The sequence below is a fragment of the Formica exsecta genome, unplaced genomic scaffold, assembly GCF_003651465.1.
Source record: "Formica exsecta isolate Colony F162 unplaced genomic scaffold, ASM365146v1 scaffold21, whole genome shotgun sequence".
Classification (NCBI taxonomy): Eukaryota; Metazoa; Arthropoda; class Insecta; order Hymenoptera; family Formicidae; genus Formica; species Formica exsecta.
This window is the reverse complement of record NW_021849398.1, coordinates 2,765,602-2,793,155: the sequence shown is the minus strand read 5'-3', so window position 1 is coordinate 2,793,155 and position 27,554 is coordinate 2,765,602. Positions and strand designations below refer to the sequence as shown.

Sequence of the window (27,554 nt, the reverse complement as noted above, 5' to 3'; positions counted from 1 at the left end):
CGTGCAAGAAATTTCCACTCTATTCTCAAAAAATAAAATAATATAGTCTTTTTTCTTTGCTGTATTTTTGCTGTTCTTATTAAAGTCTAATTAATGTTAGTTTTCGAGTCACAAATCAATCGGCATCATTTCGAACCAATTCGCCATACGCGTCGTACATAAATACACGCGAGGTGTTTGTATGTGCACACATTCCACGTGGGACTTACGCTAGACGTGATATTCCCCTGGTTGGCGTGCTGCGCCGGTACCTCGTCTTGATAGTAATCGTCGTTCTGGGCACCTGTTACGCTCTGGGCGAAGTCGAGCAGCCGACGATTCGGGCTGTCGGGTGTAGCGGGCAGGTCGTTGGGCAAGTTTGGGAAGCAGGCGTTGGACGCACTGCGCCGATGTCGCGACAAACTGTAATGCTCGTAATTGCGATAACAGCCGGGCCCGGTCTGAGCGGGTCCGCGGTCGCACGCGGACTCCCCCTCTGTACTATTACCATCCACCCCGGACATATTATGACCTGGAAACAGGTTCAGGGTCTGTGTTGCTCCTCGCTATGCGGCGCGGCCGAAAAGTAAGCCGAAATGAATGAGCTTCTAGCAAACGAACTTGGGATGTCGAAAAGAAAAGAACAAAAGTTATTAATCAAAAAAAAGTTTTTTTTTAAATAGTGTACTTATTCACTAATTTAAATTTCTGTATGCTAATGTAAGCTCATAGGAAAGACAAAGGAAAAGAGTAAGAAAAAAAAAGAGAAAAAGTGTGCGTGTAATTATTTAAATATTTTATATATTTTCAGCGATTATTATTTGGTTTGTCGAATCTGTGGAAATCCAAGAGACATTAATCTAAATAGAGTTTAAAAGCTCGATATAATAAATAATAAATAATCTATTAATGATAGAATAAATTATAAGCTCTGATAATGATAATTTATTAGTTACAAATTAATGTACATTGTAAATACATTGTAAATAAAACTAAATCTATATGTTTGTTCTGACGTAATTTTTATGAATAAAGATAAACCAACTCTAGATCTGTAAACATTAAATTATTTCCATTTTTAATATTAGATTATATTTTCTTACAAAAAAAAATGTAGAAACTGAAATGAAAAAAATAATTTCGAAAAATTTAATTCAAAACCATTTAAAGTTAGAAAAAAATTTTAAAAACTTAGAAGAGAAAAAAATTTTATATGTCAAAAGCATGAAAGCAAAAATTGTCATTTACTATCATTTACTAATCTATCAAATCGTATGTTTCCGTTACTCTAAAATTAATACTAATTCCAGATTTTTAGCAAAGAAGGAAAGATTATATATAGGGCAGTATGGCGTATATATGTGCTCGGCGCTACTCAGAAACGAGTTAATAATATACTGCGATCTACAAGGAAAGGAGATGCCTATTATCCGCGCAATCGCGATAATAGTGTAATCCAATTACGATAAATTTTAGAGTTTGCATGCGCCCTTTACCTTGTTCCCGCGACGGATGTTATGTATTACACATGAACGTGTGTCAGGATCGTCGTGAATTGTGAATTGATTCTGTAACGGTAAGATCTGTCGCATGTCATCTGAGTCTAATTGAAAACGTAATCGTAGCCTCGATAAAAATCTGGGAAACTAATCGAGGTACTGTAACACGAAGTTAGACTCTACGAGCACGAGTCCACTATATCTCACGACATCGCGATTGAGGCAAAATGAAGGGAAGAGGAGAAAGAGAAAATAATAGCTAATAAACAAGATACGCGTGCCGCTCCGCAAGTTGGCTCGCAGAAACGCGACGATGATCTCGGGTCGAGGCCGAGTTTGTTCATTCGATAAGTCGATGACGCGAAGCGCATCGTGACACAAAGCAGGTCGCAGATATCCTCCGCGAACGCATCGATCCGTCGCTTACCAGTGTCGACGATGACGTCGATGAGATCCATGCTCTTGGCGAAGGCGTCTCTCAGGTTGATGTGATGAAAGGACACGATGCTGCCCTCCCGCTTGGCCCTCTCAAGGGCCTCCCGCCTCTTGATGGCCTTCTCTCGTCTCATCTGGTTTTTGTAGAATTCGGCGAAGTTGTTGACGATAATGGGAATGGGCAACGCGATTACCAGGACACCACATATACAACACACACTGCCGATCACCTTGCCGAGCGGGGTCGTGGGGTAGATGTCGCCGTATCCGACGGTGGTCATTGTGATACCCGCCCACCAGAAGGTCTCTGGAATGCTTATGAATTTGGTCCCGGGCTCCTCCTTCTCGGCAAAATAGGCGAGGCTCGAGAATATAAGGACGCCCATCGCCAGGAAGAGCATCAGCAGGCCCAGCTCTTTATACGAGTTACGTAGGGTGAAGCCAAGGCTCTGTAACCCGGTCGAGTGTCGAGCCAGCTTCAGAATCCTCAGGATCCGCATTATACGAAAGATTTGCACTACCCTGCGCACGTCCTGGAACTGGTCGTTCGCGTTCTTGTTCGTCTCGACCAGGAACAGAGATACAAAGTATGGCAGTATCGCCAGCAGATCGATCACGTTAAGACCGCCCTTGAAGAATTTCCACTTGTCCGGTGAAGCACTGAACCTAAACAAGTACTCGAGGGTGAACCACGAGATGCACACGGCCTCCACCATAGCGAGCTGCGGATTGTCTTGAAAGTTCCCCTTCTCATCATTCACTTGCATACTAGGAATGGTGTTGAGAGTTAATGCGATCGTTGAAAGCACAATAAAGAGTATTGATATCACAGCTATCACCTGGAAAAGCGACGAGTCAACCGATCAAACGAAGCTAATCAATCGCGAACTACCTCATCTACGTATAAAACATTTTCCTCTCTTCATATTTTTTTTTCTCTGTCCGTTTTTATCGAATCTATCCAAGTACTTTGTAATACGAGGACGATCCAATAATAAAAATACAGGTGTTGATTATACGTGACCTGTGCGCGCAACCTCTAAGTCACAGACATGTATCGTTCCTCGGGGAAGAGGAATAGTAACCGTGCAAGTCGTTATTGTTTCCCACCCAGTGATTGGAGTTTGGCTAGCAAACGAAATAGCCGATGTGATTGAAAATTATTCCAAGTTCGCGAAATCTTATAACTGCTCGCACCTTACGAACTTGGAATAATTTTCAATCACACTGGCTATTTCGTTCGCTTGCCAAACTCTGACCACTGGATGGAAAATAACAACGTTTGCACGGCTACTATTCCTCTCCCCCATGTAACAATATATGCTGGTAACTTCGAGGTTGCGCGCACAGATCACATATAATCAATGCCTGTACCTTTATTATCGGATCACTTACGTATATATACAATATTAACAAAAATTGAAATACTATTGCAATAGCGTATATTTGGATCAAAGCGAGCCGAAAAGTCTCATCATTTTTTCCTCCGACGAATAGTTTTGAGATATCGTTAGAAATATTGTTAAGCTTCAATTAAAATCTCGATTGTTGTGAAAAAAAATATTAAATGCTGTCACATATTCGCCCAATTTTTAGCACACAATATCTCGACAACTGTTTGTCGAAAAAAAAAAAAAAAAAAAAAAAAAAAAAAAAAAAAAAAATAATAAAAAATATTTCGATTCCGCGTATTCGCCGTTGAAATATTATCTTAATTTTTGTTAAAAAAAAACTTCATATGTATATATACATAGCTATGCTATCCTTATCGTCTACCATAAAACAGAGAGTGGGGAGTAATAAATAACTCGCCTACATTCTAGCCTCTACGATCAAAAGGTACGAACTATTATGACGAACAATAGACACAATTGCTAAGACATATGGAATAATTCGAGTTCAATTTTTTCCTGAGATCTCGACATTCAATATCAATTACAGATTTCTTTTTTTTTTAAACCACGATACCATAGACGTGATCGAAGAAAATATTGCAGATACAAAACAAGAAAAATATATATTCGATTTTATACAGGTGATAGATACATAGAATAAAAAACACGATAAAAATTCAGTCAACGCTGAATATTTGGCAAGCGATATAATAATTGTGATGAAAAAAAATAAAAGCTCTCACTGCGCGAAAGAGTATAATACAATAAAATACGAAGCTAATGGAGGTACGATTAGAACGTTTTTTGCAGCGGTACATTAGAAGCATATATATATATGTATGTATATGTATGTATATGTATGTATATTAATATATATTAATATATATATATATATATATAATTTTTTGGCATATATATTACACTGTGTATTTATACAGTAAAGCAAGCGATACACTATAGCGATACACAGAAAGCAACTCTCTGATCGAATATTTTTGTTGTACATGATATTTACGTACAACACGTATGCATAATTTTCACATGAATATATTGAACGACTATAATAATTGACGCGCCATTTTTTCTACATCCCATAATTCTATTTTATATAAAAATATTGTAAAATTAGTCAAAGCCACTACGATATTTCCTAAAATTTAAGCTTGCTGATGAATAATATTGCTGCTCAATTAACACCTAACATCATTAAGGAAATACTATTTGCTGGGTGACTATTTAGCTCCAAGTACAAATTTGCGCTTCCCTGCACGTTTGATTGGGAGAAACAGCACGATAAATGAGTGCGTCTCATTGACCTTAAAGGATTCTTGCAATACAAGGTTCTTCGCGAAACCAGCACAAAGAAAGAGAAAGAGAGAGAAACCATCGAGGAAGCAAACGCAATCCTGATCAAGCGGTAATCACCACAAACGTAAAGAAGAACGAAATGTCACGCTGACGCTTCTGCGAAACTGAACGATCGATTTGGTAACAGGGAATGGATCGTAAAAGTGTATGACGCAAGACAACTTCATTTATCGGGTCTCGTCGTTTAAACGCAGTCTGCCCGACGTCGCTCGACTCACACAAATTTCATTGTATTGTTCGGTGGCCAGCGTATAAAAATATAGCTGTATGTCCCTTCAAAACGCCGCTCCCTTGTCCGACCTGAATCCCATGTACCCTTGTTTTCCGAGAGGTCACCAACTCGTACCATTTTCCCCGTCCCACCTGTTTTCACACCCCCTTCCCTATTACCACTATACTTTCACGCCAGTGCAATCGCTACAATGCGAAATCAATTCGCCGCTTTGAGGATTCAGCGAAATTATGAGATTATTCAACATAAGATAACAAGGAGCTTGCTTTGCAATATTTAAATCGCAAGTAAATAAGGGGAGTGCGTATATTCGGGGACAAATCAAAAGACTGGTTTTATACAACTGCTTATATGACTTGACATTCATTTTTTGAAAGATAATATATAGTGAATATGAGGAAATAATAATATTAGACGCTGGACTAGATAAAAGTTTTAAAGACTCATATCTATATAAAAACATAAAATATTTTATGAAAAGCAAATAAAAATATATCAAAACATATAAATGCAATTTTTATGAAAATCCAAAATTCAATCTCCAATTATTATTATGCCGTATGTCATTGTCATAAAAAAGTTTTGACAAAGTTTTGACAAAAGCCGTCTATTTAAGCAAAAGAATAGAATTATATTCGATTTTGTACTCTTTAATATTCCTTTTGAGGGCGAAAATTACGTAATAAACATTTAGAATCACATATAAAAGCATGTCAAAAGCACTCTATAAAAACATATAAAAATGGCACGTATATTCTTATGCAATTAATTTTTATAAACACACACACATTGTTTTATATAATTCATATCGAAAAATCCTGGAAAATCATGCTACTTTTGTCAATGAGAAAAGAATCGTTTAATTCATCAGATTTGCCCCGAATGTACTGTCTTGTAAGCAAAAGTTAAAAAAAAACAGCGAAGGGAGAAATATCGATTTGTCACATTTTAACCCTTTGCGATTCAACATTGATTTCAGTAATGATTATCGTCATTAAATATGTTCTTTTAATTTTAATGTTAATTACTCAAAATACATTAAAAGTAATTTTTATTATTTGGGGAACTTTATGAAAATTCTAAGAAATGATTTATCAACACTGTAGTTATCGATTCTGTCAAATATTTAAAAAATTAAGAATTGTCAGATCCGTCTCAACATATCACCGCAAAAGGGTTAAACATACATTATTTGAAAAATTTCGAATGAGAGAGATGTCGGTATTAAAATCAATGTTTCCGAAAGAAATGTACAGTAAAGTGCGTATGTGTGTGCGTGTATATATGTGCTAATGGTGGCGACAAGATCGTGTGAAGCAAGTGCGTGCAATGTACTCTGTGTGCGGAACGATTCGATAGTATTGTGTGGTAGAGCGAGTTCGTGCGAGTTGTTTCTTTACATTTTTCTCGTTTACAACGATATTGTGTGAATAGAAGAAGCCGAGATAGATTGAGAAAAGTAAGCGGACAAGAAAGGCGGACAAAAATCGTAAATTCATACATATTGTTTAGACTAAAGTGCTGCGGCCCCCCCAGAAGTACAAGCCTATGGCGATACGTGATTACAATTACTGTTCGAACAAGTATATCGTTCAGCCGTGTAACGAATGATGTTTACAGATCGTCTCTGTAAAATTGCGTTATTACGCTTTTAATCATTTCACTCGTTATACATAATACAGATTAAAATTCGCGCAATATATCAAGACATATAAATTCTTCTTTGCATAACTATAGTAAGTAAAAGTGTCGAAATACAGAGTAATAAAATATCAGTATTATAATAATAATATAGCACAATTTTATATAATTATTATATTAATATTTTATTATTCTGTATTTAGTATTCTGTATTTTCCATTATAGTCATGCAATTTTAAACAAGGAATCCACACATCAAGACATGTAATGCGTGAATAAGATTTGGTCCATCATTTGAAAAAAACTGAGCTTATGGTCAATGCATTAAAACGCAGGGAAATGCTATGGTAATTTTAACGAATGCGTATGAATAGCTTATTAATGTATAAACCACTGATCAAAGAACATAATATACGTTAATCAGCTATTTCAAAAATATTTTAATATTGCGACAAATGGCGATAGCTTTTATTAGTCATTAAATAATTGCTCCAGCCGCATGCAGAAAATAATGGAAGTCTTGACATATTCACCAACACGTGATTCTTTAATGTAATGCGAAGATCTGTACAAATATCTGGAAACACAAATGATCAAGTTACCAAGTATTTTGTAAACAATTTTGCATCTGAAAAACTAATCTTTAATTTGATGCATAACGTTAATAATTGAAACATTCTCTAAATAAGTATATGTATATGTACATAGTATACATATGATAGCCTTAATACATAAAAATGTGTATTACGTATAATATATCTAAAATCTAATATGTGTAAATTTGACTTTGCAGATTGATGGGTATTCAATTTAATAACTCATTTTAATTGCAATATATCTTGCAATCACATATTTATCTCAACATGATAGATATTTCCAAACTAGTTTATAAATATATAAATAATAAATTTTTACGAATTATAATTTTTAAGATTTACATAATGAAATTTAATTATAAATATATAAAAGATTTGACAGGAAACGTTAAGAACAAGACAATTTATTTTACTATTACTTCGAGTTGCAAGATTCATTATTTTATTTCCAAACTTGATATACTTGTTATTGATTATTAGTTAATTTGATATACTTGTATAATGAGCTATTCCATTGCTATTCCCATTTATTATTCGCCGGTCGCTTGTTCGTCCAACCGATCTAATCTACTCGACTTGTAACGATTAAAACGATCACAATGTATTCGCACAAATCTATGCGCAAGTACTATACATTGTCGCGACATTTTACAATATTCTCAAGAGACCAGCGGATCACGGCTGAAGGGTATACTCGTCGGCAATTGTATTATAGTGTTATGACCTCTTACATACTCTAAATATACTCGATCGATAGTTTCTGTAATATTAATAAGTCCGTTAAAGGGAACACGTTTGGAGACAAAAGACGAGAAAGGGCCCCCAGAGAATAGAGAGAATTGTGTCTCGGTAAAAACTGGTGCACCGATGCGATGCGATGTGTGTGTATCAGCTTATGGAAGCGTTGTGCCGCAGCCGTTATCATACGGGCAAGCAGCGAGATAAGGGCAACAGAAACCGTGGTTCGGGAGCCACTTCAAGATGTCGAGACGCCGACATTGTTCGATCCGGGCGACTTGGGGGGATAATCTTGGAGAAGTACAAATGTATTTTTGGGAAAAGAGGGAGAGGAGCAGGAAGAGAAGAAGGGATTATCATTGAAATTTTTCTCGGGAATCCTTGTATCGTATATTTTAAGAGTTAAGGGGGATAGGAGCAATGTGAAAACCCCGCATAAAACATCTCATATCAGAGCAATAGTGTGCGCAATGTGTATTGTTTGTGGTGTGTATATATCGGAGATTATACGTTCATGAGATAAAGTGTTGCTTGTTACTGTCAAGAAGATTCTTTCATGAACGGTGAAATTGATTGTCGAGTCCGCGATCGATTCTCGGCGCGACGCGTGGAACAAGATCCATTATCTTTACGCCATCAACACGTATAAATATTATTTAAGCTAATATACTACAAGTTGTTCCAGGTACTTTATTTCTTGACGATATATTTGAACGAAGAAGAAGAAAACTTAGAATTAGGTATTCTCCTCGATGAAAATTTAATTAGATACCATTCTTTTATATATGATTTTGTAATTTTTAATTCTCGTAATAAAGATAAAAGTTAAAATCTTGTATTATAATAAGATATAAATAGAATTAAATAAAAAAAAAGATTTTTTTTGTCTATTTGTATTACGACATTTCATGAAAATGTTTTCATTTCAATTACTTGTAAAGGCTCGAAGCTTTGATATTAAAATAAATGACATTTTTTACTTTGGCATCTAAAAATTCCATAGCTGAGAAGGTACGCAATTCTAGGATGTACACTGTTTAATTCATATTTGTCATATACTGGCGTAAAGTGTCACACGAATATCGACATCGGACTCGACATAGGAACGACATAAGGTTGGCATTAATAATACAATACGATATGTCTCTTTAGTTATATCACATTCTTAATACATGGTTAGTCGTTAATAATAATTATAATGGGTGTCTCAGAATCACTTTTCTATCATTTACTCTTTGACATATTCGAAATTAATCTGTTTATATATTACAAATTTAAAAAGAGACTATAATTTATTGCTCTTTTTCGATTTGCAGCATTAAATTCTTTAACAAATAAAAAAACTCAAATTAATTTTCCCTTGAGAGAAAATTCATTCGGAATTAACCGAAAATCTAGATGCTATTTCTATTTGCGCTCTTAAAACATAATTTGCCATCATCCTTTAATCTTGCTTAAAAGAATAGAATAGATTAATCTAAAATATAAAAAAAAATCTTTTAGAAATTTATAACATATTGCTATTTTTTATTTAAAAAATAGTATTTTTTTCTTGCTTTGCTAATTAAAATATTTTATTATAAAAAGAATTGTTGCAAATCTGATACACCCTGTATGCAAATTTTTCTATTTCGACATATGAATTTGTCTATCATATAAATTTGTATGTATTATAAGTATATAAATAAATTATATGAACAAATTTATATCTTCATATAAGTGCATAAGGCACGCGTGCGTATATATGTATACATATACATATGATTGTGGTGTCGAATTGAAATCGCTGTTAGCGAAACCATTAGTGACGTTTAGGGAGCGGTGTCGAGAAAGAATCAACGTGATACCTGGTGATCGCGTATAAAACACTCCCATTATCATCGCTGGCCGATTACACGGCATGACGATTATGCTTGGGACACAATATAAAAATTATGGGTTAAAAGCTGGATTGCAATAAAAGGGAAAAGAGATAGAGACAGATTAATACAATGTGTTGGGCAACACCACCTAGAAATAAAATACACATTACAGAAATCGACATTAACGCCAGGAAATTATTTGCCAAAATCTACGATATCGTATGCACATACTTACTCATACACTAAAATGTAAGAGCAGACATGTTATATATTTGACGTTAAATTCTCTAGATATGTTAATGCCAAAGTACAACACTATCTATGATGTTAATCAGTACCCCGAAACTAATGTCAAAATGGAAAATGATCTAAAATTATGATTTGATTTATGAATTATGTCAGTTACGCTCGATCGACTCACGCACATTCGATTTAGCAATATTACTAGAAATTATCTAGAAATTATTTTCTCGAATGATTTTTTTAAATTATTGTATCACCCTTTCCCCGACATTCTCATAATAACTCTAATTTATTTTTCTTAACAAAAACAATGCAATCGAAAAGATATATTATATTAATGTTTGCAATATAATAAAAGAAATAGATTGGAAGAATAAATTTTCAATCCAATTAATTTTTTAAATATACTTGTATAAAGTATGGTGTATCTTTAAAAAAAGATGAAATTATTAATAATCTGATCTAGCTTCAAGCACGTATTATTTCTTTGTGTTATTATAGCCATTTATTGTTAGTAATAGTCGTAAATAGAAAATTATATCACACACACACACACACACACAAATATAAGTGATTACTATTAGATATAATTCTTTTCCGATAAAGATATAATAATTTAAATAATAATTTATTTTTAAATGTGTTAATACTCACATGTCTTAATATTCTGGAAAATTACTCTAATCGTTATCCAATCATAATAAAATTATGCAGCATTAAATAATTCAAAATTTTTACTACGATTTTTCTTTTTTACGGGAAAAAATATATGAGTATCTCAGAGTGTCAGTAAAATCGACTGCAATCTGTCGATCGAGCGCGACTTGCAAAATGATCTAAGACGATGATATGAATTCGAAGTCATATCTTCTTTCTAATCTGTTTGCCTATATAATACGAGCTACGTTGAATCGATGCTGTAATATCGATTTAATAATACCTTTGCTTGAATTAAGGCCCCGGTAAAGAACTGCAAGTGTGCATATATCGTTAAGTGGATTAATACAAATAAAAGTCGGTTGAAAAGTGTTTGTAATAAGCGAAAGAGTTCAGGTGTAATTTCATGATCATGTCATAGAAATTGATTCGCAACCAAGGCTTCAAATTTGTGCAAAATTATGCGTGCTGTTCGATGACCTTATCAATCCCTGCTGATATCGTTAATTTTACGATATGTTCGTAAAAAAATAGCGGTCTGATATGAGGGTCCGATTGGACCAGGAGAGATTACGACAATAATCGCCGACGCGCATTTCATAGCGAGACGGACGTAAGGAAAGAGAGAGAGAGAGAGAGTTTAATTTGATATAAGGACGGAAACGTCGCGAATCGTTTGCCATAATGAGAAGGTCACGCTATCAAGTTTATTAAAGATGAAATTTAATGATCAAGAGAGTCGATTATGACATTGATTAGTTCAATTTTCCCTTTTTACTGCGCCTTCGTATATTGTACTTACATACATTAGATTTTTAATTTTATAATAACTACATTATCTGAGATTAGATAAAAACATTATTAATAAAGAATCGTTCTTTTTTGAAACAAGAACATATCGCACAGATAGAATTTAAGATATCCCAATTGGCATATTATAAAATACTTAATTTTCAGAAAAACAGAAATTAAATATTTTCTCATTATTTATTTTTCTAACCAAATAATTATTTTTTAAATTGTCCCGTTTTGTAAATGCAATTCTTTTGCATGATAAAAATGCACGCATTTCACACACATATTCTGCAGATATAATATTACAAAAGTCCAAATAAAATATTTAAAAAAAAAGACATTTATACGAATATGAATAGAAAAAAAGACTCAACACAAAGCCATGCATATACATTTCCAAATATAAATATTGATCATAAGTAAACTGCTTAAGATATTAAAATAATATAAACGTGATTTTTACATGACAGGGGAATCCGTCACATGTCGCTGGCAATGCAACTTTTAAGACAACTTGACTTATCGATTAAGTTAATTTTCTTGAGATTGTTAAAACACACAATCAATCCAAGAAACTATATTGTGTACAAGTATCAAACAAATGTAATTTTGTTTTGGTAACTTCCCAACGTCGTAGATAGAACGTAGCTATGAGAACGAGCCAGAAAGCAGCACGAAAACATGACAATGAAGTATGTCCTAAAAACAGCGACCTTATTAAAGATCACTGTTTAAATATAATCACCTGCTAAACTCTCGAATCATCATATATAGTTTCTCTAATATATTTTTGTCACAAGTTTCTCATGTTAAAAACATTTTAAAAAGAGAAAGAGAAACGGGGTGGTCTAGAATAGATTAAATTGATCAATGTCGATTAACGTCCTTGTTGTGACAACTCAACCTCTTGGCTCAAATTCAACAATAGTTTCCCGATAACGAATCGCGATTCGATAGAGTGTTCCGTTAAAAATTGAAGCTCATTAATAATTTTTCAATAAATTGAATCTGATATTCGCGTATGTCCTTCTTCTTAATAAATTATTCATGTGGATAATCATATGGATAAATTAAAAATATCAAGTATAGTAATTAAATCGCAAAGTAAACTTTTTCTTCAAAATTCTGTTAAAATAAACACCATCAAAATTATTTAACAGAAAATGTTTCAATATATTAGTTATTTATATGTGCGAGTGAATATTAATAGAGTTTGGAAAATATTTGTAGTTTAAGAATTTTAATAAAGGAAAAATAATTGTCTACTAACTCGAAATGTATGTTTATATTACCTTTCTTTTTTCAGGGATATGTTATATAGATTGTATATATTATACTTGTTACACGTGACAAAGAGGGCAACGATGCGCGATGTTTCGCGATCTCTGTGTTGCATCTCGTCTTTGCGCGCGCGCGCGCGTGATTTGGTTTTAATGCGACTTACCCTTGCCGCGATGGATGTGGTTGGTTTCTCAAGAAGATCCCACAGCCACTTCTGATATTGGGCACATTTTCCCTCGCCAAATTCCTCCTCCTCGCGCTGCCGGAGCGACTCCGCCTCTTTGCGCATCTCCTCGTGCACGTGCTCTTTACGCTGATGATACTTGTGCTGGCAACAGCTCTCGAGATAGAGCTCGTCGACGCCCCAGTATGCGAGATCGTCGCTGAACGCCAACACGCACATCTCGTCTACCAGGTGGAGCTTGCCGGTGCGATAAAAGTTGAGGATTGAGCTAAAAGACTTGGGATGTCGATCAAAGAAGTACTCGTTGTCGATTAAAGAGTAATCGTCGCAGAGTTCAGTGATCGCCTCGTGGGTATTGCAATCCCGTAACCGGCCTAGCCGCGTATGCGGCAATCGCTCGAGGGTGCGCCAAAGCACCTCGTGCTTCACGCCGCCGACATTGATCGAGACACGCCGGTTCAGCGCCTTCGAACGCATGATCATAAACGGCTCCGGCGGCAGGGACGTCATCGACCTCGAGAAAGCACGTTGCTGCTGCATCTGCAACGGCAGGGGCGGCGGCAGCGGTGGCGGCGGCGGCGGTGGCGGCGGCGGTGGCGGTGGCGGTAGAGACGGTAGGTTTACCGGCGCCACGGTGCCGACCGGTCCTACAGACGACGAAAACGGAGCGTAACGGACTTCCTTGTTCACGCTTCCTCCACCACTCCCTCCCCCTACTGCTCCTCCTCCACCCATTCCGACGATTCCCGCGATTGCCGCGGCTCCTCCGGCACTACCTCCACCGTATCCTATCCCGCCAACCAACCCAACCCCCGATCTAACTCCTGTCGACACACTGAATCCAAAACCTCCTCCGCCACCGGTGCAGTCGGTGTTCCCGCGACCGGCTGCACCGGGCTGCTGCAACATCGTCGTGCCGCCACCCTCGAACACGTAGCCCTGGTCGGTGCTGATGTAGGGCACCGTACACGACGGTGACGACGATGAAAGCGCCGGGCCGGTGAGCACGGCGCTACCATTACGTTCCCCGTCCGCCAGTGTGTTGTCCTCGAGCCGTCTCTCGTTCAGCATCGGACGCGCCGAGCGACGGCGGGTTCAAATCGTTGGCCACCAGCGCGATCGCAAAGCGATCCTTCGCGTTGCTCTCGACGCCGATGCTTTCGTTCGTCTATCTGATATCTGATAAGCGGCGTCTTTCTCGTTTTCTTTTTCTTTCTTCTTCTTCTTCGTCCTCCTCCTCCTCGTCCACGGTGTTCCTCTTCAGCTTCATCCGTAAATCGGTCCAGCCCCTTCCGTCGACTCGGTCGACAGACTCTGCCGTATCATAATCTGAAAGATATATCGGAGGCATCTGACGTAAATATGTTGTGTATCATGTGTATAAGGAATATAAATTATATCTTGTGCGTTACATAATACACAATTCTGTCTAAAATCCCCCAAAAATTTTTCAAAATGTAATTTTAAATCTGTCTCAAATATGTTTGGATTGAACAATCTAAATGTGAAATGTATTTAAATCTGTTCAAGCTACAGATGTGAGGTATTTCCTTTGAAGGTAAGCAATAATACTTGTTGAAACAGTCTGTCATAAACAAAGTCGTTTTAGACATATGGTTTTATAAACTTTTCTCATCCTGAATTTATCATTGCAATGTTTCTTTATTTTTGTTTTTAATTATAAATACTAGAAGTTAAATATGTATATTAATTATTGATTGACATTAGTCATTTTTAAATTATAGATAATTAAATGTTAAATGGCTTAAATATTGCTAATGTGCAAATCCTAGTTTCTGTGTGTTTCTTCGAAGGCAAATAACTCTCGAAAAAAATGATCGATATAATTCACCACATGGCCCCCGCAAAATCGTAACTTTATTAAAAGCATTACACCCGTCGTATCTGCAATTATACTCGCATCATTCGTTACTCTAAGCGATCAAAGCCCGCCTTATAAAATGTACCAAACTAACTTTCTTCCGTTCTGTTTAGTTTTTTCCCTTCCTTTCCTATCCTAAATTCTTTATTTAAAAATATATCTTATAGATTTCACGCATACAAACACACACATTATTACAATACAGTAAAATGACACTACATCGAAATAATAATAAATTAACAATTCAATAATCAGTAAATTGTTAAATACAAGGCGCGTGTGTCTATGTGTGTAAAATATATAATGCACGTTTACTAACATATATATGTATTATACATAATAATATATGATACATGAACCCGGCATTCCCGAAGGGAATTTATCATATCAACTTTATCATACATATTTCTCAAAGAGAATGAACTTTTTTCTCTATATATATATATATATATATATATATATATATATAGTGGAAAAAGTTCATTCTCTTTGAGAAATATGTATGATAAAGTTGATATGATAACTCCCTATATATATATGTATATAGGGAGCGAAGAAACGAGAATCGATCTTTCTCTCCCATCTCTCCCTCTCTTTTTCTCTCTCTAGCGAGGGAGTGGATGTACACTTGACCTGACTCCCAAAGAGGAGAGAACGCGACATTTTCTGATACGACATAGTATATATACAGTCGGAACTCATTTCTGTATGCGCACACTTCGCGAAACATACGGTTTCCGCTCTCCCGCGACTTGATCCAAAGACATTTGTGCGATGAATAACTATTGATCTTTGACCTTTTCGGTCCAGAGTAGAACGTGGCACTGCTTAGAGTCACGAATATTTTCGATGTAAATTTTCTCGTGCTTCATTTTGAATTCTCACTTGAAAATAATTATATATAATTAATCTCTCTCTAATGCTCGCGCTCTATATAATTATTACAGATATATGTACATACTCAGATTTGTAGAAAAACTTTCTATAACATAACTTTTTTATGAAAAAAAAATATATTTTTTACGAACAATAATCTTGATTCAGGCAAATGTCAGTAACGTCAATTAGCATATAGACAAAAGCAAAGCCAAAGAGGAAAATCATTAAATTAAATTCCTGCTATATCCGAATATTCTGAGATATTCTACTATCAGATATTCGAATTTAGTAATCATCTTGACGATTTACTGATCATAATAATTATTGACATGAAAAGATACGATTTATAAACAAATCTAATACGATACAATCTATATCCTTATCGTGCAAGCACACAGATAGAATTTTTTAATGCGACTGCTTTTATTTTAAATTTATATGGAGAGAAGATTTGCAATCCTCAATTCTTAATAGAATAGCGGAAAGATGTCAAATAAGGGGCATTACACAAAACGGCGAGGGATGTTCGCGGTGTCGAATAGATCTCGTTTAGGAAATATATTTGACGAAATTACTCGCGAAATTTGTCACCATTGATGGATCGCATCATTATGGGGCGATTACTTAATACGCGACCAAATTTCTGACAGCTTAAAGATTGCTCGATTCGGCATTATTTCGGGAAATTCTTCTCTATCGATTCTTTATTTTGCGTCTTTATCCGTCGCGATGCCCCGATTATTGATTATGTTATTTCTCAAAATTATTTGTCCGTTTTTCTCAGCCATCAGTGGTAATACGAGAATGCTTAGTGAATAAAATTCTCAGAGAAAACTCTTTTGAAAAGACTTTTTCTCTGCATATATATATATATATATATATTTTAGAAATATTTAGAGAAAACTCTAGCATATTTTTGTTTTTCGCAGAATGTTTTCAACGTACCATGCAAATATTCATAAAAAAGAGAATAATATAAAAATGCGAGAAGAGTTATTTTGATAACGGAATCATATTCCAAGGAAACAATCTCATGTTACATTTTCGAACGTTTCAAATATCTATTGTAAATATCTTGAAAATGTTCTCCATTTCGCAACTTTTAAAATATCAGAGAAAACACAAAAAGGTCTGAGAATTCGAAAAATTTAACGGCAAGTGCAACAATTGGTTGCATCATGGTTGCATCGTTTAAACTTCTTGGCGTCGAATCAATAACATTGACAATTCGCGAGGATAATTCACTAGCGATTGCTGAAAAAAAAAAGAAAAAAAAATGGTATTCATTCGTAGTTTATGTTATAAAAGAGCACCTATCTTCGAGAGAAAAGGATATGTTCGCTTGACGAGCGTCGAATAGGTTTATCTCGAGGCTTGATACAGGGTAGTTTACGAGCGACAGTAGAGTAACGACCGTGCCTGTCAGACAGTAGTAAGGGGCAACACTACGGAAACCCGAGATAAGGCTTGCTCTAAAATTATATCGCAACTTCTTCTGTAACATAATTAAAGCGCGTATTTTTACGATATAAAATAATATTTTATCCTCTCTGGAATTGAGCGTTCACATTGATATGTCTATTCTAATCTCTCTCTTTCAAGAAATCTCTCACCTCTCTCATAAATGTTCCTTTTTTTTCTTATCAAAATTATTCTTTTAAACAATCAATTTTCGTAATGTGGAAAGCAAATATGTTACTGAAAATTGCACAAATATTTTTTACGTCTTTTAAAATCAAATTTAAGCTATATTTTCCACAGAAAAATCTTCGATAATCCATCAATTATTGAAATATATCGGAGCAAAACCACTAATAAAAGAAAAGCTAATTTTAAAAATATCGTTTTTCGTCAGCTATTATCCACTTGAAATCATCTCGAAATTAACGTTAAGCCTCCGATTAATTAAAAGTCTGCTTGTGAAGATTATAATAACGAAACGGGAAGCGAATCACTGACCCGGATTACAAGCGGATCTTGGAACTCGACTTCAAGGGGCTCGCTCAAACCGTACTACGCGCGGCTTGACAGATCCAAGGGCGACCAGCTGAGAGCGCGCGAACGATGTACGGGGACAATCTCGTGCTATCTGGATCTTGCTGGGTCCGGGAACATTCTTGTTGACGACGACTACGACAACGACGCGTGCTGTACCGGTGGTACGCGTCGCGCGGCGGCTACTATACGGAAATAGACGAGAGGCGTGAGCGAAGCAAGCTAGCAGCAACTAAAGCAGTCTCCGCGCGATTATCTCTTGGCGCGTTACTCACCTCTCTCTTGCTTCTGCTTTAAACATGATCGCTGCTCGGCCGAGGAAACGGCGCGTCGTTGCGTGTCGCGCTGGAATGTCGCATCTCGTCGAACCGGCAAAATCGCCTCGCGATGTCCGCTTTGGTAATAACGATGACGAATAGTGACGACGACGACGACGACGATGACGACGACGACGACGACGACGACGACGGCGACGACCGCACTGGCACTACCACTTGTTCCACACTGGGCGCTGCGATCGACGCCCCGCAAGTCTATCGATTAAACGCTAATGTGGGTACGGTCGGGGTACGAATACGAGGGTGCGCGCGATGCGCTCCGAGAAGAAACGTCCCGTGCCGGGGATACCGGACGCGAGAGATAATCAGATGAAGACGGGGGACAATCGTGATAAATACCACTAGCCGATCTGGCTACCGGTCGGCGATCGGCGAAGAAAAAGAAAAAGAAAAAAAAAGGGAGGAGAAGTCGAGCGAGCGCGCGAGAAACTCGAACGATTATCGGCACGATTACCAACGTTACTACTACCGGCCTGAAGTCGCCCGCTCTCTTTTGATAGTTTAGAGGTGACGATACAGTCTCTATGTGCCACTGTAACTGCCGTTGGCGCCGACAGAGGCACTACTTGGACACGAGCCAGCGGTGCGCCTTGGCGATTATCCCGAGCCATCCTGTGCGCCCCGAGTTGCGCGTCGTCCCCGCACCCTGCTCCAGTGACGAAGCGGTGCTTTTAAAGTGCGGGCGATTCCTATGTCTCTCTCTCTTTTTCTCTCTCCCTCTGCACAGCCAACAAGACATATAATCACTTTTGGGCGCAGCGTCACCGCGAGAGTGGATATATTTTCGATATTAATCATCGTCTTCTAATCGTCTAATAAATTACAAAATAATAATATAGAATTAATTTGTGGATTTAATAAGATAAATTATTGTTAAATGTTATTAATTATTATTAATTATTATTAAATGTCTATAAATTATACATTTTTTCTCACATAGTAATTTGAAACGCGCATTTAACTTTTATCGTTAAATTAACTTTAGCTGTAATAAGAAAAGATATGAAGATGTAAAATTAAAAGCCAAAAGAGAGAGAGAGAGAGAGAAAGAGAGAGAGAGGGAGAGAAAGAGAGAGATGGAAAAAAAGAGAGAGGGAGAGATTTTATTGCTTTTAAATTACTTATAAACAATTAATATTATATTAAATATTATACTAATAACGATATATGTGTTATAGTTGCGTCACAATAATTTTATCGATAATTTGTTTATGTACTACGTTTTATAGAGAGTATCATGCCCGATCGATGCTTCCATCCCTCTTTTCCCTTATCCGGCCTTCTTTTCTGGCTTGCGCGATCTCGCACTGCAATATCATTGGAATTCACAAAGTTGGAATTTTCGACACGAAGCCAGGAGATTGGACCTCCGCATCGCCAACGTTCTTCGCGAGGAGCGAATCGATAAAGCATCGTATATGCGCCGAAGAACCGTTCCACGTGTAGTTAATAGTCAGATCGATATCATATCGAAACGAGGCCAATATCGAATCGGTCGGAAAAAAGATTAAAGGCCGCAGAAGACCGAAACTGCTGCAATATCGAAGCAAATCGCTGTCCGATCGACAGGAAATCTATCCAGCCTGCCACGAAATCAGGTTACTACATTCATACAGATAATGCGACTGCTTGTTGCCCACACGATGGCATCACCGAGAGAGAGAAAGAGAGGTGGTATTTTTAGAGACAGCATGGAGGTCATCACGAATAATATACAGTGATCGATTCTTAACAGTATTTTTGCACATTCGCATAATCGCTCTCGCGAATTTGTATGTAGATTTAGTATGTAGATTTAAATGTCCATATATAAAAGACGTCTAACATTTGTTATAAATCATTGAAAGACTAATCTACAAAACTCACATATAATTTCCTTATTAAAATAATGTGATAAGAATTTTATTCTATGTAGAAAAATTAAATTATTAAAAATCAATTATTCTTTAAATTCAAAGCTTTTAGATTTGACACTTTTTTAGTTTTTTTTTTTTTTTGACAATTTAGTAAAAAAATAAGTTTCTAAGTATCTTTATCTTTGTCACTTTAAAAAAATTTTTTTCTTTTTTCTTAATACCATAAATGCCATATAAAAAGCACGGGTGACCAGAGACATTCAAATTAATTTAAATGCTTGCAACAAGTAAATTCTAATACTTTTAAACTTTTGAAAGATAACATATTAATATTATGGAGGTCGTAGATAAAATAAATGCACTACAAAGATTGCATATATATATGAACATTATTATATATATAATCTGATACAATAATAAATATCCCAACCGAATCTATTATTCTGTTATAGAATAATTTCATTACTATCCTTGGTAGTAGGATTAAGATAAAACCGCGTTCGAGTGTGAAAACTCAAGCATAATCTAAATTTTAGAATGTGTTTTGTATCAATTGAGAGGTAGATGGTGATTTAAATATATCAAACTTACTTGAAAATATTATTTTATTCTCTCCAGGAAACATGTACATCGTCCGTTCGGTATCTCTGAACGCAAGTAGTTTGTATCCAAGGAGTACCGCCCTCGCACTTGTATTGGAGCAATCCAGCGACTGCAATCATAACGCCGTTATCTATGCAGAATCGCTCATCCGTCGCGTAAAGAGTTGCATTTCTTTCTTTACACATGACGCTCATCATTTCCTGCAGTCTCTCATTGCATCCTACGCCACCCACGATCAACACTTCGTTCGATCTCACGTGCGCCATCGCGCGTTCTGCAACATTATTTAATGTCAAGCAAGGAAAGAACAAAATCATTCAACGAATGGTTACCTGTAATTTCGATGAGCATGGCAAACACAGTTTCTTGTAAGGAAAAACATAAATCTTCAGGAGTAAATGCCTTTGTATCGAGCCATTTGGATAAATGTTCCTCTATATGACTTAAGATACCAGAGAACGATACATCCATCCCTTTCACAACGTATGGTAGCGGTGCCAGTTTCTCACCCCTTTTCGTACCCATAAAATTTTAATTGAATCCAGCATTCGAGATCCCATAAGTGTGATCTTGAAGGTTAATATTTATCGAGGATTTCTGAGATGAAATCCTAACAGAACATTAATCAAATATAAAAATTTGCTTACTTTTTTGCTAACTGTTCTATGTTATATCCAGGACTGGGATCATTTGAGAGTTTTAATAGCCTCGCAAACCTGTCCAAACAATTTCCTACTGCTATGTCGATTGTCTCGCCAAAAATACGATATCTTTGTCGAGAATATGCAATAATTTGAGTGTTTCCACCGGAAACATACAAAACGGTAGGATTTTCACTACCAGTAATCAAACGTCCCATTTCGATATGACCAATACAGTGATTGACTGAAACTATAGGTTTATTGTACAACTGGGCAACAGTCCTAGCTACTAAAGCAGCAACTGTCAATGGTGCTCCCATTCCTGGTCCTTTTGTGTAACAAACAACATCTACATCCTTCATGCTAATCTTTGCATCATCTAAGGCTTTTTGCAAGACATCTAGTATATGTTTTCTATGATGTTGGGCTGTTTCTCGAGGTAAAAAACCTAATAAAAAGATATGTCTAAATTACATATTAGTATATTTATATCAGAACTGTTCATAATCTTTATGAATATTAAGCCTACTTTAGACAATGTTTATTAGCAACAAAATTCGCAGAATTTTATTTGTCATTTTAAATTGTAAAATTTAATGTGTAACCATGTATATATTTTATACAAAAGTTTTGTACATATATTTTAACTCTTCTAATAAAATGTTTTTATTAGAATCATATGTTACATAAATGGTAGAAAGATTGGCTAAAGTAGACTTGATACAAATCTCTATCAAGAAATTTTAAAGCTGTTGTGAAATTTTGCTCAATAAATAATCAAAAGGCTTACGTCACATATATTATGTCAAGTGTTTACAAATTTACGCATGATATATGTACAAAATATTACTTTGAGGTTACCTTCTCCCGGTGGAGTAATATAAGTATGCCGCACGTTTGATAATACTAGCTCATCTCGAATTATTCCTATGCCCAATTTATTCGCGCTACCTTCAAATCCCATAGCAATCACCATTTTTATAATTTTTCTGTTTCTGATGATTAATATAAATATTTATTCACATAATAATTGAATGATGTACATGTACACACGATCACGTGGTCTGCCATTAATTCGCTTTTTGTAAGAGGGCACAACTGGACCAATACTTGGAGCCAATTTGCAACACAAGATTGCGTTCGAAAATCTACTTGGCAAATAAAATAGCATTTGATGGACCAATCAGAACGAAGGGAATACGGATTTCTTTTCGGTAAAAAGTTAAAAATTGGCCAATTTTCTTTTGGCAACCGCAACTGTCATTCACAATCGGAAATTACATTTTTCAATTGGGGTGCGTTCAAAAATCGAACGCAATTCGCATAAAATGACTCGACCAATCACAGTATTCGCGGCAGTGAGTATCAAGTTTGTCAACTATGTCGGTGTTTACGCTCGATGGTTGAGCGATGGGAGAGAAACCGTCTCCCAAGTAAGTCCATTGTGAACATATTCGACGTTTACGCGAGAACGAATCTGGCCGGAACACGTGCCAGAAAATGCAAGTTATCGGGTCGTCGCGTTAAGAAAAGTGAGTGTCCGTTCGTCCCGCGATACACGTGGGCTTCCGGCAAACAAAAAAAGAATAAGAAAGAAAATATTATTCTGGTCGATCGCGTCGCTTGTTAGATGGGCGATTGATTTTTGGTGTCGCGCAAGCGAATTTCCGTGAGTTTTAACGAGCGCGTGAGCGAACGTGCACGCGAGAAAACGTATACCTTGACGTGTACGATTTTCGCGATTCGCTAGTAGTTTGTGTGACGGCGGCATTAAGTAAGAGTCAATGCTAGAGGGAGAGAGAAAGAGAAGAGAGAGGGTGGAATCTGGTGCGCGAATGTGTGTATGCAGCAAGCTGCGGCAGGAAAGAAAGAGAGAGAGAGAGTGAGGACACGCACGAGAGAGAGAGAGAGAGAGAGGGAGAAAAAAATGGGAGCGAAAAGGAGGCGCCGTCAACGTTCGCTTTTACGAATTGACGGAGCGAAGGGGGCAGATGTGTGAACGCGCGCGCGCGCGCGCGCGTTCTCTCTGCCGGTTACTCTCTCTCCTCGGGCGGTTCTCTCTCCAATCGCATTCCGCGACTTCGTCGGGCGATTTGGCGTTTACCCGGGTAAACGCCCCCGCCCCCTCGGTGTCGTTTCGGGCGCGCGCGCGCGCGCGATACCGCCGTTTAACGCGTTTCGAAGTCCCCCCGCGTGGGAGCTTTGACATACGCGAAACTGTGTGGCGTCGTATCCACGCAATCGAGAAAAAAAGAATACAAATAAAAATAAATTTTTTAATCATTACTAATTATAATTAGTAAATACGATGAAGAGGATATAATGTCCGGTGAAACAATTGCATCTTTCTTTTACTCAAATTAAAAATAGATAATAATATATATTATATATTTTATGTAATGTATATATCGTACAAAAAATGAGAAACTTCTTTGTAATGGCCTTGAAAAAAAAAAAAAAAAAAAAAAAAAAAAGTGATGTGTTGTCTCCCTCTAATAGGGATAGAGATAAAAGTAGAGCATGTCGCGTCGCGAGTGACCGCGTATCGAGCGATGTGCCCCGGTTTTCGCTGTGACGGGCAAACGGGATAGCGAGATGCCCGCCGCGAGGATGAACGTTGTTGTCCATTCGCGCGTGAATCGTGTTTGCCGGAGTCGTAAATCTCACGGCTAAATGTCGATTCTAAATTGGGCGCGCGGCCGCGCTACACCCGCCGTCGTCGCGAGTGTCGCCGACTGCAGCTCGTTACCTCGCCCGAGGAGGACGCGTTTTCGTCGCGAGATCGCGATCGACCGCGATCGCGACACCATCGGTCCGTTCCTCCTCGAAGGCCGTTGACGATCCCTCGCGCGCGCTCGCGCGATAATATCGGGTTCCCCGGGAGCTCTGTCCCGGAGTTTGATTCCGCGCGCGGAACCGTTCGCGGCACGCATGGATCTCTGGACGTGCGGTGAGTGGCCGATGGTAAGGCATCGCATTGTCCGGCGATGTGTTCGCTTTGCAGCGGACGACGCATTACGTATCATATATTTATGTGAACTGTAGAGAGAGAGAGAGAGAGAGAGAATAAAAAAAAAAAAAGAGATAATCAGAGATTCACGTGAGAACAAAAATCCCCCGAAACATTAGAGAATGCTAACTTTATAACATCTTCTCTCGACTCGACGACGCCAGATTTGTGACATGTAGAATTTTTCACTTAGGCCAGTCGGATTCTAAGGACGAGTGCTTCTGGTACTTCCTTCTGGTCTTTTGCGGCGGCCGGCGTATTATCCTTATGGTTGCAGTATTGTCTACGGAGGATTAACATTATTGATACCTGTACCGTGCTCTATATCTGGATTAATTAGATATTCTTCGCTGTACCTTTGGTCTTCCATCTTGCATTTTTATCATAAGGTAAATTTTGGTTTCGAACTATTTTGTTTGGATAGATTCAAATAATAATACCATGATAATATATATATAATAGGCAAATACAAATTCTCACACACACACACACACACACACAGGCAGTGGTAGATGTGCTAGAAAATACTTGGAATATACTCCTTTTGATTTTCTTTTACCTCTATAATAGAATGGTTGGTTGCCTATCTATGTATGGAAAGGATTTATATTAAAAGTTTAAACTAATTTTACTATAGAAATGAAAGTATATTAATCGTAAGATAAATATTCCACAAGTATTTTATAGTACATATCCCAAGGCTCATATTTCTCTATCGTATTATTCTTATTTGCATCTATTCTAAGAAGATAAATCATAAATATATCGAGTTTTATTCACATATATCTTATGTAATAATGCTTCCAAGATTATTTGATATACATTTGTATATATTTAATTAGTAACTCTAGACAAAATTCTAAATTATAATTATATCATAATAATATATCACATTTTATAAAATGTAAATGCCTAGTTATACATTTCAATATAATTTGATTAAATTTTATTTTGATTGTATATACTGTAATAATTCAACATGAAATGAAATAAAACAATTAAATTTCTGTTGCTAGAAATGTCGTCTCGAGATTATGATAGAAGAAGAGGTGGCAGCGGTAGCGGTAGCAGCTCAAGCAGGCTGCGAATGGACACGAGCGTGTCGCAACCCAGACCACATGGCGAAAGTTCCAGCAAACGAAAAGAGATAGACAATGTAATGAGGAAAGCTCGCGAATCGCAATCAAGCTATTGGAATAAGAAGCTGCTAGAGGCAGAAGAACGAGATCCGAATAGATGGCGTCACAGCGGATACAAGGAGTTATACGTCGGTGGCAGCGGCGAACCCAGCAGAGGACACCCTAGAAGCCCGAGAAGCCCCCGACCACGCAGTCCCCATAGTCCGCGACCGCGTAGTCCTCGAGCGAGGAGTCCACGATCACCACGCGAGCGTTCTTCCCGCGAACACAATAGAGGCAGACAACCGGCCGCTCGTAGTCCCAGCACAGGCACCACGTGCTCCGATAGATCGTGTTCCGTTTGTTCGCCGAAAGAACGACGACGTGTCGCGCCGCCGTCCCGCTCGCGTTCCCGATCGATCACACCGGTACGAGCCAGAGCGCATCCTAAGGAAGTGGTTGCTTCCAGTTCGCGAGCTTTACCGCCGCGTGCCAGACCGCGATCGCCGCCGTTACCGCGTCCGCGTACTCCACCACCGGCACCGCAGCCGCCACCGCGTCATCAGAAGGATTACAAGATTCTCAAGGAGAAAGAAGCCAAGATTCGCCGTAAAGAGAAACATCATAGCAGATTGCCGGAAGATCCACGAGTACCAGATCCCATCCCATTGGTAAAATGATCGTTCACCTTTTTTCTTTCTTGAAAAAGGCTTTTGTAAAAATGAGCAAATTCTACAAAGAAAGAATTTCTAGTGTAAACATATTTGTATACTATATATATAGTATTATAGTATACAATGTAGAATAAATCGAGAATTATATTACGATTAGTTTTTTTTTTTTTTTTTTGAACGCTAACTTATTAAAAGTTATATACAGTGGGACATTTCTTTTAAAATTATATGATATTAGGAATGCTTGTATTAAAATTGTGCAGATGCGTAAAGCAGTTAAAGTGGAAAAAACACATACGAGTCATGGAGCACCACAAATGATGCGACCTCCGCCGGAATCCTCGCCCAGTGACGACAGCGACAGTTCCTCCACTACATCCCATGTTGGACCACCGAGAATGACATTATCTGAACGGTATTTCATGAAACCATATTACTCAATACAAAACAATATAAAACTCGGACAAATTTGAAATACATTGTATCTTTAATTTTTTTCATTTAATAACGATAAATTTCTGTGTGTATTTTTCTATATAGATTTGGTAAAATGGCACAGTGGAGCGTGGATCGTAGGGACATGGAAAATATGCGCATCACAAAAGACGGCGAAAACGCGATGAAGGTCGTTATAGAGGGTGAGGAGAGAATCGCGCGTCTAGGTTACGATTCGCCGCCACCCGGACATTACCCCGAGTCGCTTCTGGCGCAAGGGCCGAGAGGTTTCGAGGGTTGGGACGACGTACGCGTCCGTTACGACTACTATAAAGCTAGAGGTTACCTTCGCGATCTCACTCTTGATGATTATATCAAGTGGGAAGAATGGTGGTATAAGTATCAGGAATGGCTCGAGGCCGAACGCTTCTACGAGCAGTGGGCCTCGTCGTCAAATCGTCCTTCTGGCAGTAGTCGCAAAAGGCGCGGACGACGCAACAACGCTGCTCATTAAAATATATATGACGAAAAATGTGTTACGGATTCTGCTGACAAGATATATCATAATATCTGTATACTTAGAGTATGCAGAAAACATGTATGTATAAGCGCTCTATATGTATCGTAATAAAAAGTATAAATGTGAAAAAAAAATTTAATTTGGAACAAAATATATTAAACGATTTCAAAAATTCTATATCTTGAGTCAAACTTTTGATGCTTTACTAATTTCGATATATATAAACATTTAAAATTCGTAACATCTTAATCTAATCTATCTAATGTTATATATATAGAGAGATAATGTATAAATTTGTATTAAATGAGATTATATTTATATGTAACGGACTAAATTTCTTTTAATCTTTTTTTTTTATCTTAATCTTTTATTCTATAGTTATAGAGCTCAATGGATTCAAACTTTATTATTAGAGTTGCGTTCGAAAATCCACTATCTTGTAGCTTTTGATTGACCAATCAGGACAAAAGAATTTTTCGGTACTTCTGTTCTGATTGGTCAGATCAAACGCTATTCTACACCGAGTAGATTTTTGAACGCACCTATATTAAGATAAGTTTTCCACGAAGAAATGACGCGCGCAGAATCACGCAAATGGACGTTTTCAGGTTTCTCTCTATTGCGTATTTTTTGTACATACGTTAACTAATATCCTTGGCTGGATTTGCAGACGTACCTGGCTATACTATGGCAATATTG

General features: G+C 37.2%; 3 protein-coding genes across 9 annotated transcripts in view; 1 reads left to right on the top strand and 2 right to left on the bottom strand.

The window, feature by feature from the left end:
* The window catches only part of LOC115234965 (potassium voltage-gated channel protein Shab), a 47,961-nt gene extending 29,083 nt beyond the window's left edge, over positions 1-18,878 (bottom strand). For 2 of the 3 annotated variants that reach the window (XM_029806407.1, XM_029806409.1), the window contains exons 1-4: positions 17,936-18,878; positions 12,884-14,233; positions 1,906-2,752; positions 210-511 (exon numbers count right to left, since the gene is read on the bottom strand). In XM_029806407.1, the coding sequence (XP_029662267.1) occupies positions 210-511; positions 1,906-2,752; positions 12,884-13,975 (2,241 nt within the window). In that variant the 5' untranslated portion in view covers positions 13,976-14,233; positions 17,936-18,878. Of the gene's footprint in view, positions 1-209; positions 512-1,905; positions 2,753-12,883; positions 14,234-17,624; positions 17,846-17,935 lie in introns of all 3 variants that reach the window. The other variant, XM_029806408.1, reaches the window with a different exon arrangement.
* Positions 18,879-19,972: 1,094 nt separating this feature from the next.
* Positions 19,973-22,111, bottom strand: LOC115234975 (probable tRNA N6-adenosine threonylcarbamoyltransferase). Of its 3 annotated transcripts, none has more exons than XM_029806431.1 (5): positions 21,960-22,111; positions 21,105-21,546; positions 20,790-20,968; positions 20,446-20,731; positions 19,973-20,379 (listed from the first exon to the last, which is right to left on the bottom strand). In XM_029806431.1, exons 1-4 carry the CDS (start codon positions 22,072-22,074, stop codon positions 20,460-20,462), a joined length of 1,008 nt encoding a protein of 335 aa, XP_029662291.1. In that variant the 5' UTR covers positions 22,075-22,111; the 3' UTR covers positions 19,973-20,379; positions 20,446-20,459. The 3 variants fall into 3 exon arrangements, with proteins under 3 accessions (XP_029662291.1, XP_029662290.1, XP_029662289.1); XM_029806430.1 differs by lacking the exon at positions 21,960-22,111 and adding an exon at positions 21,889-21,925; XM_029806429.1 differs by lacking the exon at positions 21,960-22,111 and adding an exon at positions 21,628-21,902.
* Positions 22,112-22,478: 367 nt separating this feature from the next.
* LOC115234970 (serine/arginine repetitive matrix protein 2) lies at positions 22,479-26,989 on the top strand. Of its 3 annotated transcripts, none has more exons than XM_029806423.1 (5): positions 22,479-22,630; positions 24,302-24,497; positions 25,125-25,897; positions 26,164-26,315; positions 26,441-26,989. In XM_029806423.1, the coding sequence occupies exons 3-5, from the start codon at positions 25,127-25,129 to the stop codon at positions 26,847-26,849; spliced, it is 1,332 nt and encodes a 443-aa protein (XP_029662283.1). In that variant the 5' UTR covers positions 22,479-22,630; positions 24,302-24,497; positions 25,125-25,126; the 3' UTR covers positions 26,850-26,989. The 3 variants fall into 3 exon arrangements, with proteins under 3 accessions (XP_029662283.1, XP_029662285.1, XP_029662284.1); XM_029806425.1 differs by lacking the exon at positions 22,479-22,630 and adding an exon at positions 23,571-24,048; XM_029806424.1 differs by lacking the exon at positions 22,479-22,630 and adding an exon at positions 23,571-24,062.
* Positions 26,990-27,554: the final 565 nt, after the last annotated feature.

What these genes read in the sequence shown, in the direction of transcription:
- LOC115234970 (XM_029806423.1), top strand. Translation starts at nt 25,127, where the DNA reads ATGTCGTCTCGAGATTATGATAGAAGAAGAGGTGGCAGCGGTAGCGGT. An exon ending in TACCAGATCCCATCCCATTG is followed by an intron (nt 25,898 to 26,163) that starts GTAAAATGATCG and finishes AAAATTGTGCAG; the next exon opens with ATGCGTAAAGCAGTTAAAGT. An exon ending in AGAATGACATTATCTGAACG is followed by an intron (nt 26,316 to 26,440) that starts GTATTTCATGAA and finishes TTTTCTATATAG; the next exon opens with ATTTGGTAAAATGGCACAGT.
- LOC115234975 (XM_029806431.1), bottom strand. Translation starts at nt 22,074, where the DNA reads ATGGTGATTGCTATGGGATTTGAAGGTAGCGCGAATAAATTGGGCATA. An exon ending in TATTACTCCACCGGGAGAAG is followed by an intron (nt 21,547 to 21,959) that starts GTAACCTCAAAG and finishes TCTTTTTATTAG; the next exon opens with GTTTTTTACCTCGAGAAACA. An exon ending in ATAGAACAGTTAGCAAAAAA is followed by an intron (nt 20,969 to 21,104) that starts GTAAGCAAATTT and finishes GGGTACGAAAAG; the next exon opens with GGGTGAGAAACTGGCACCGC.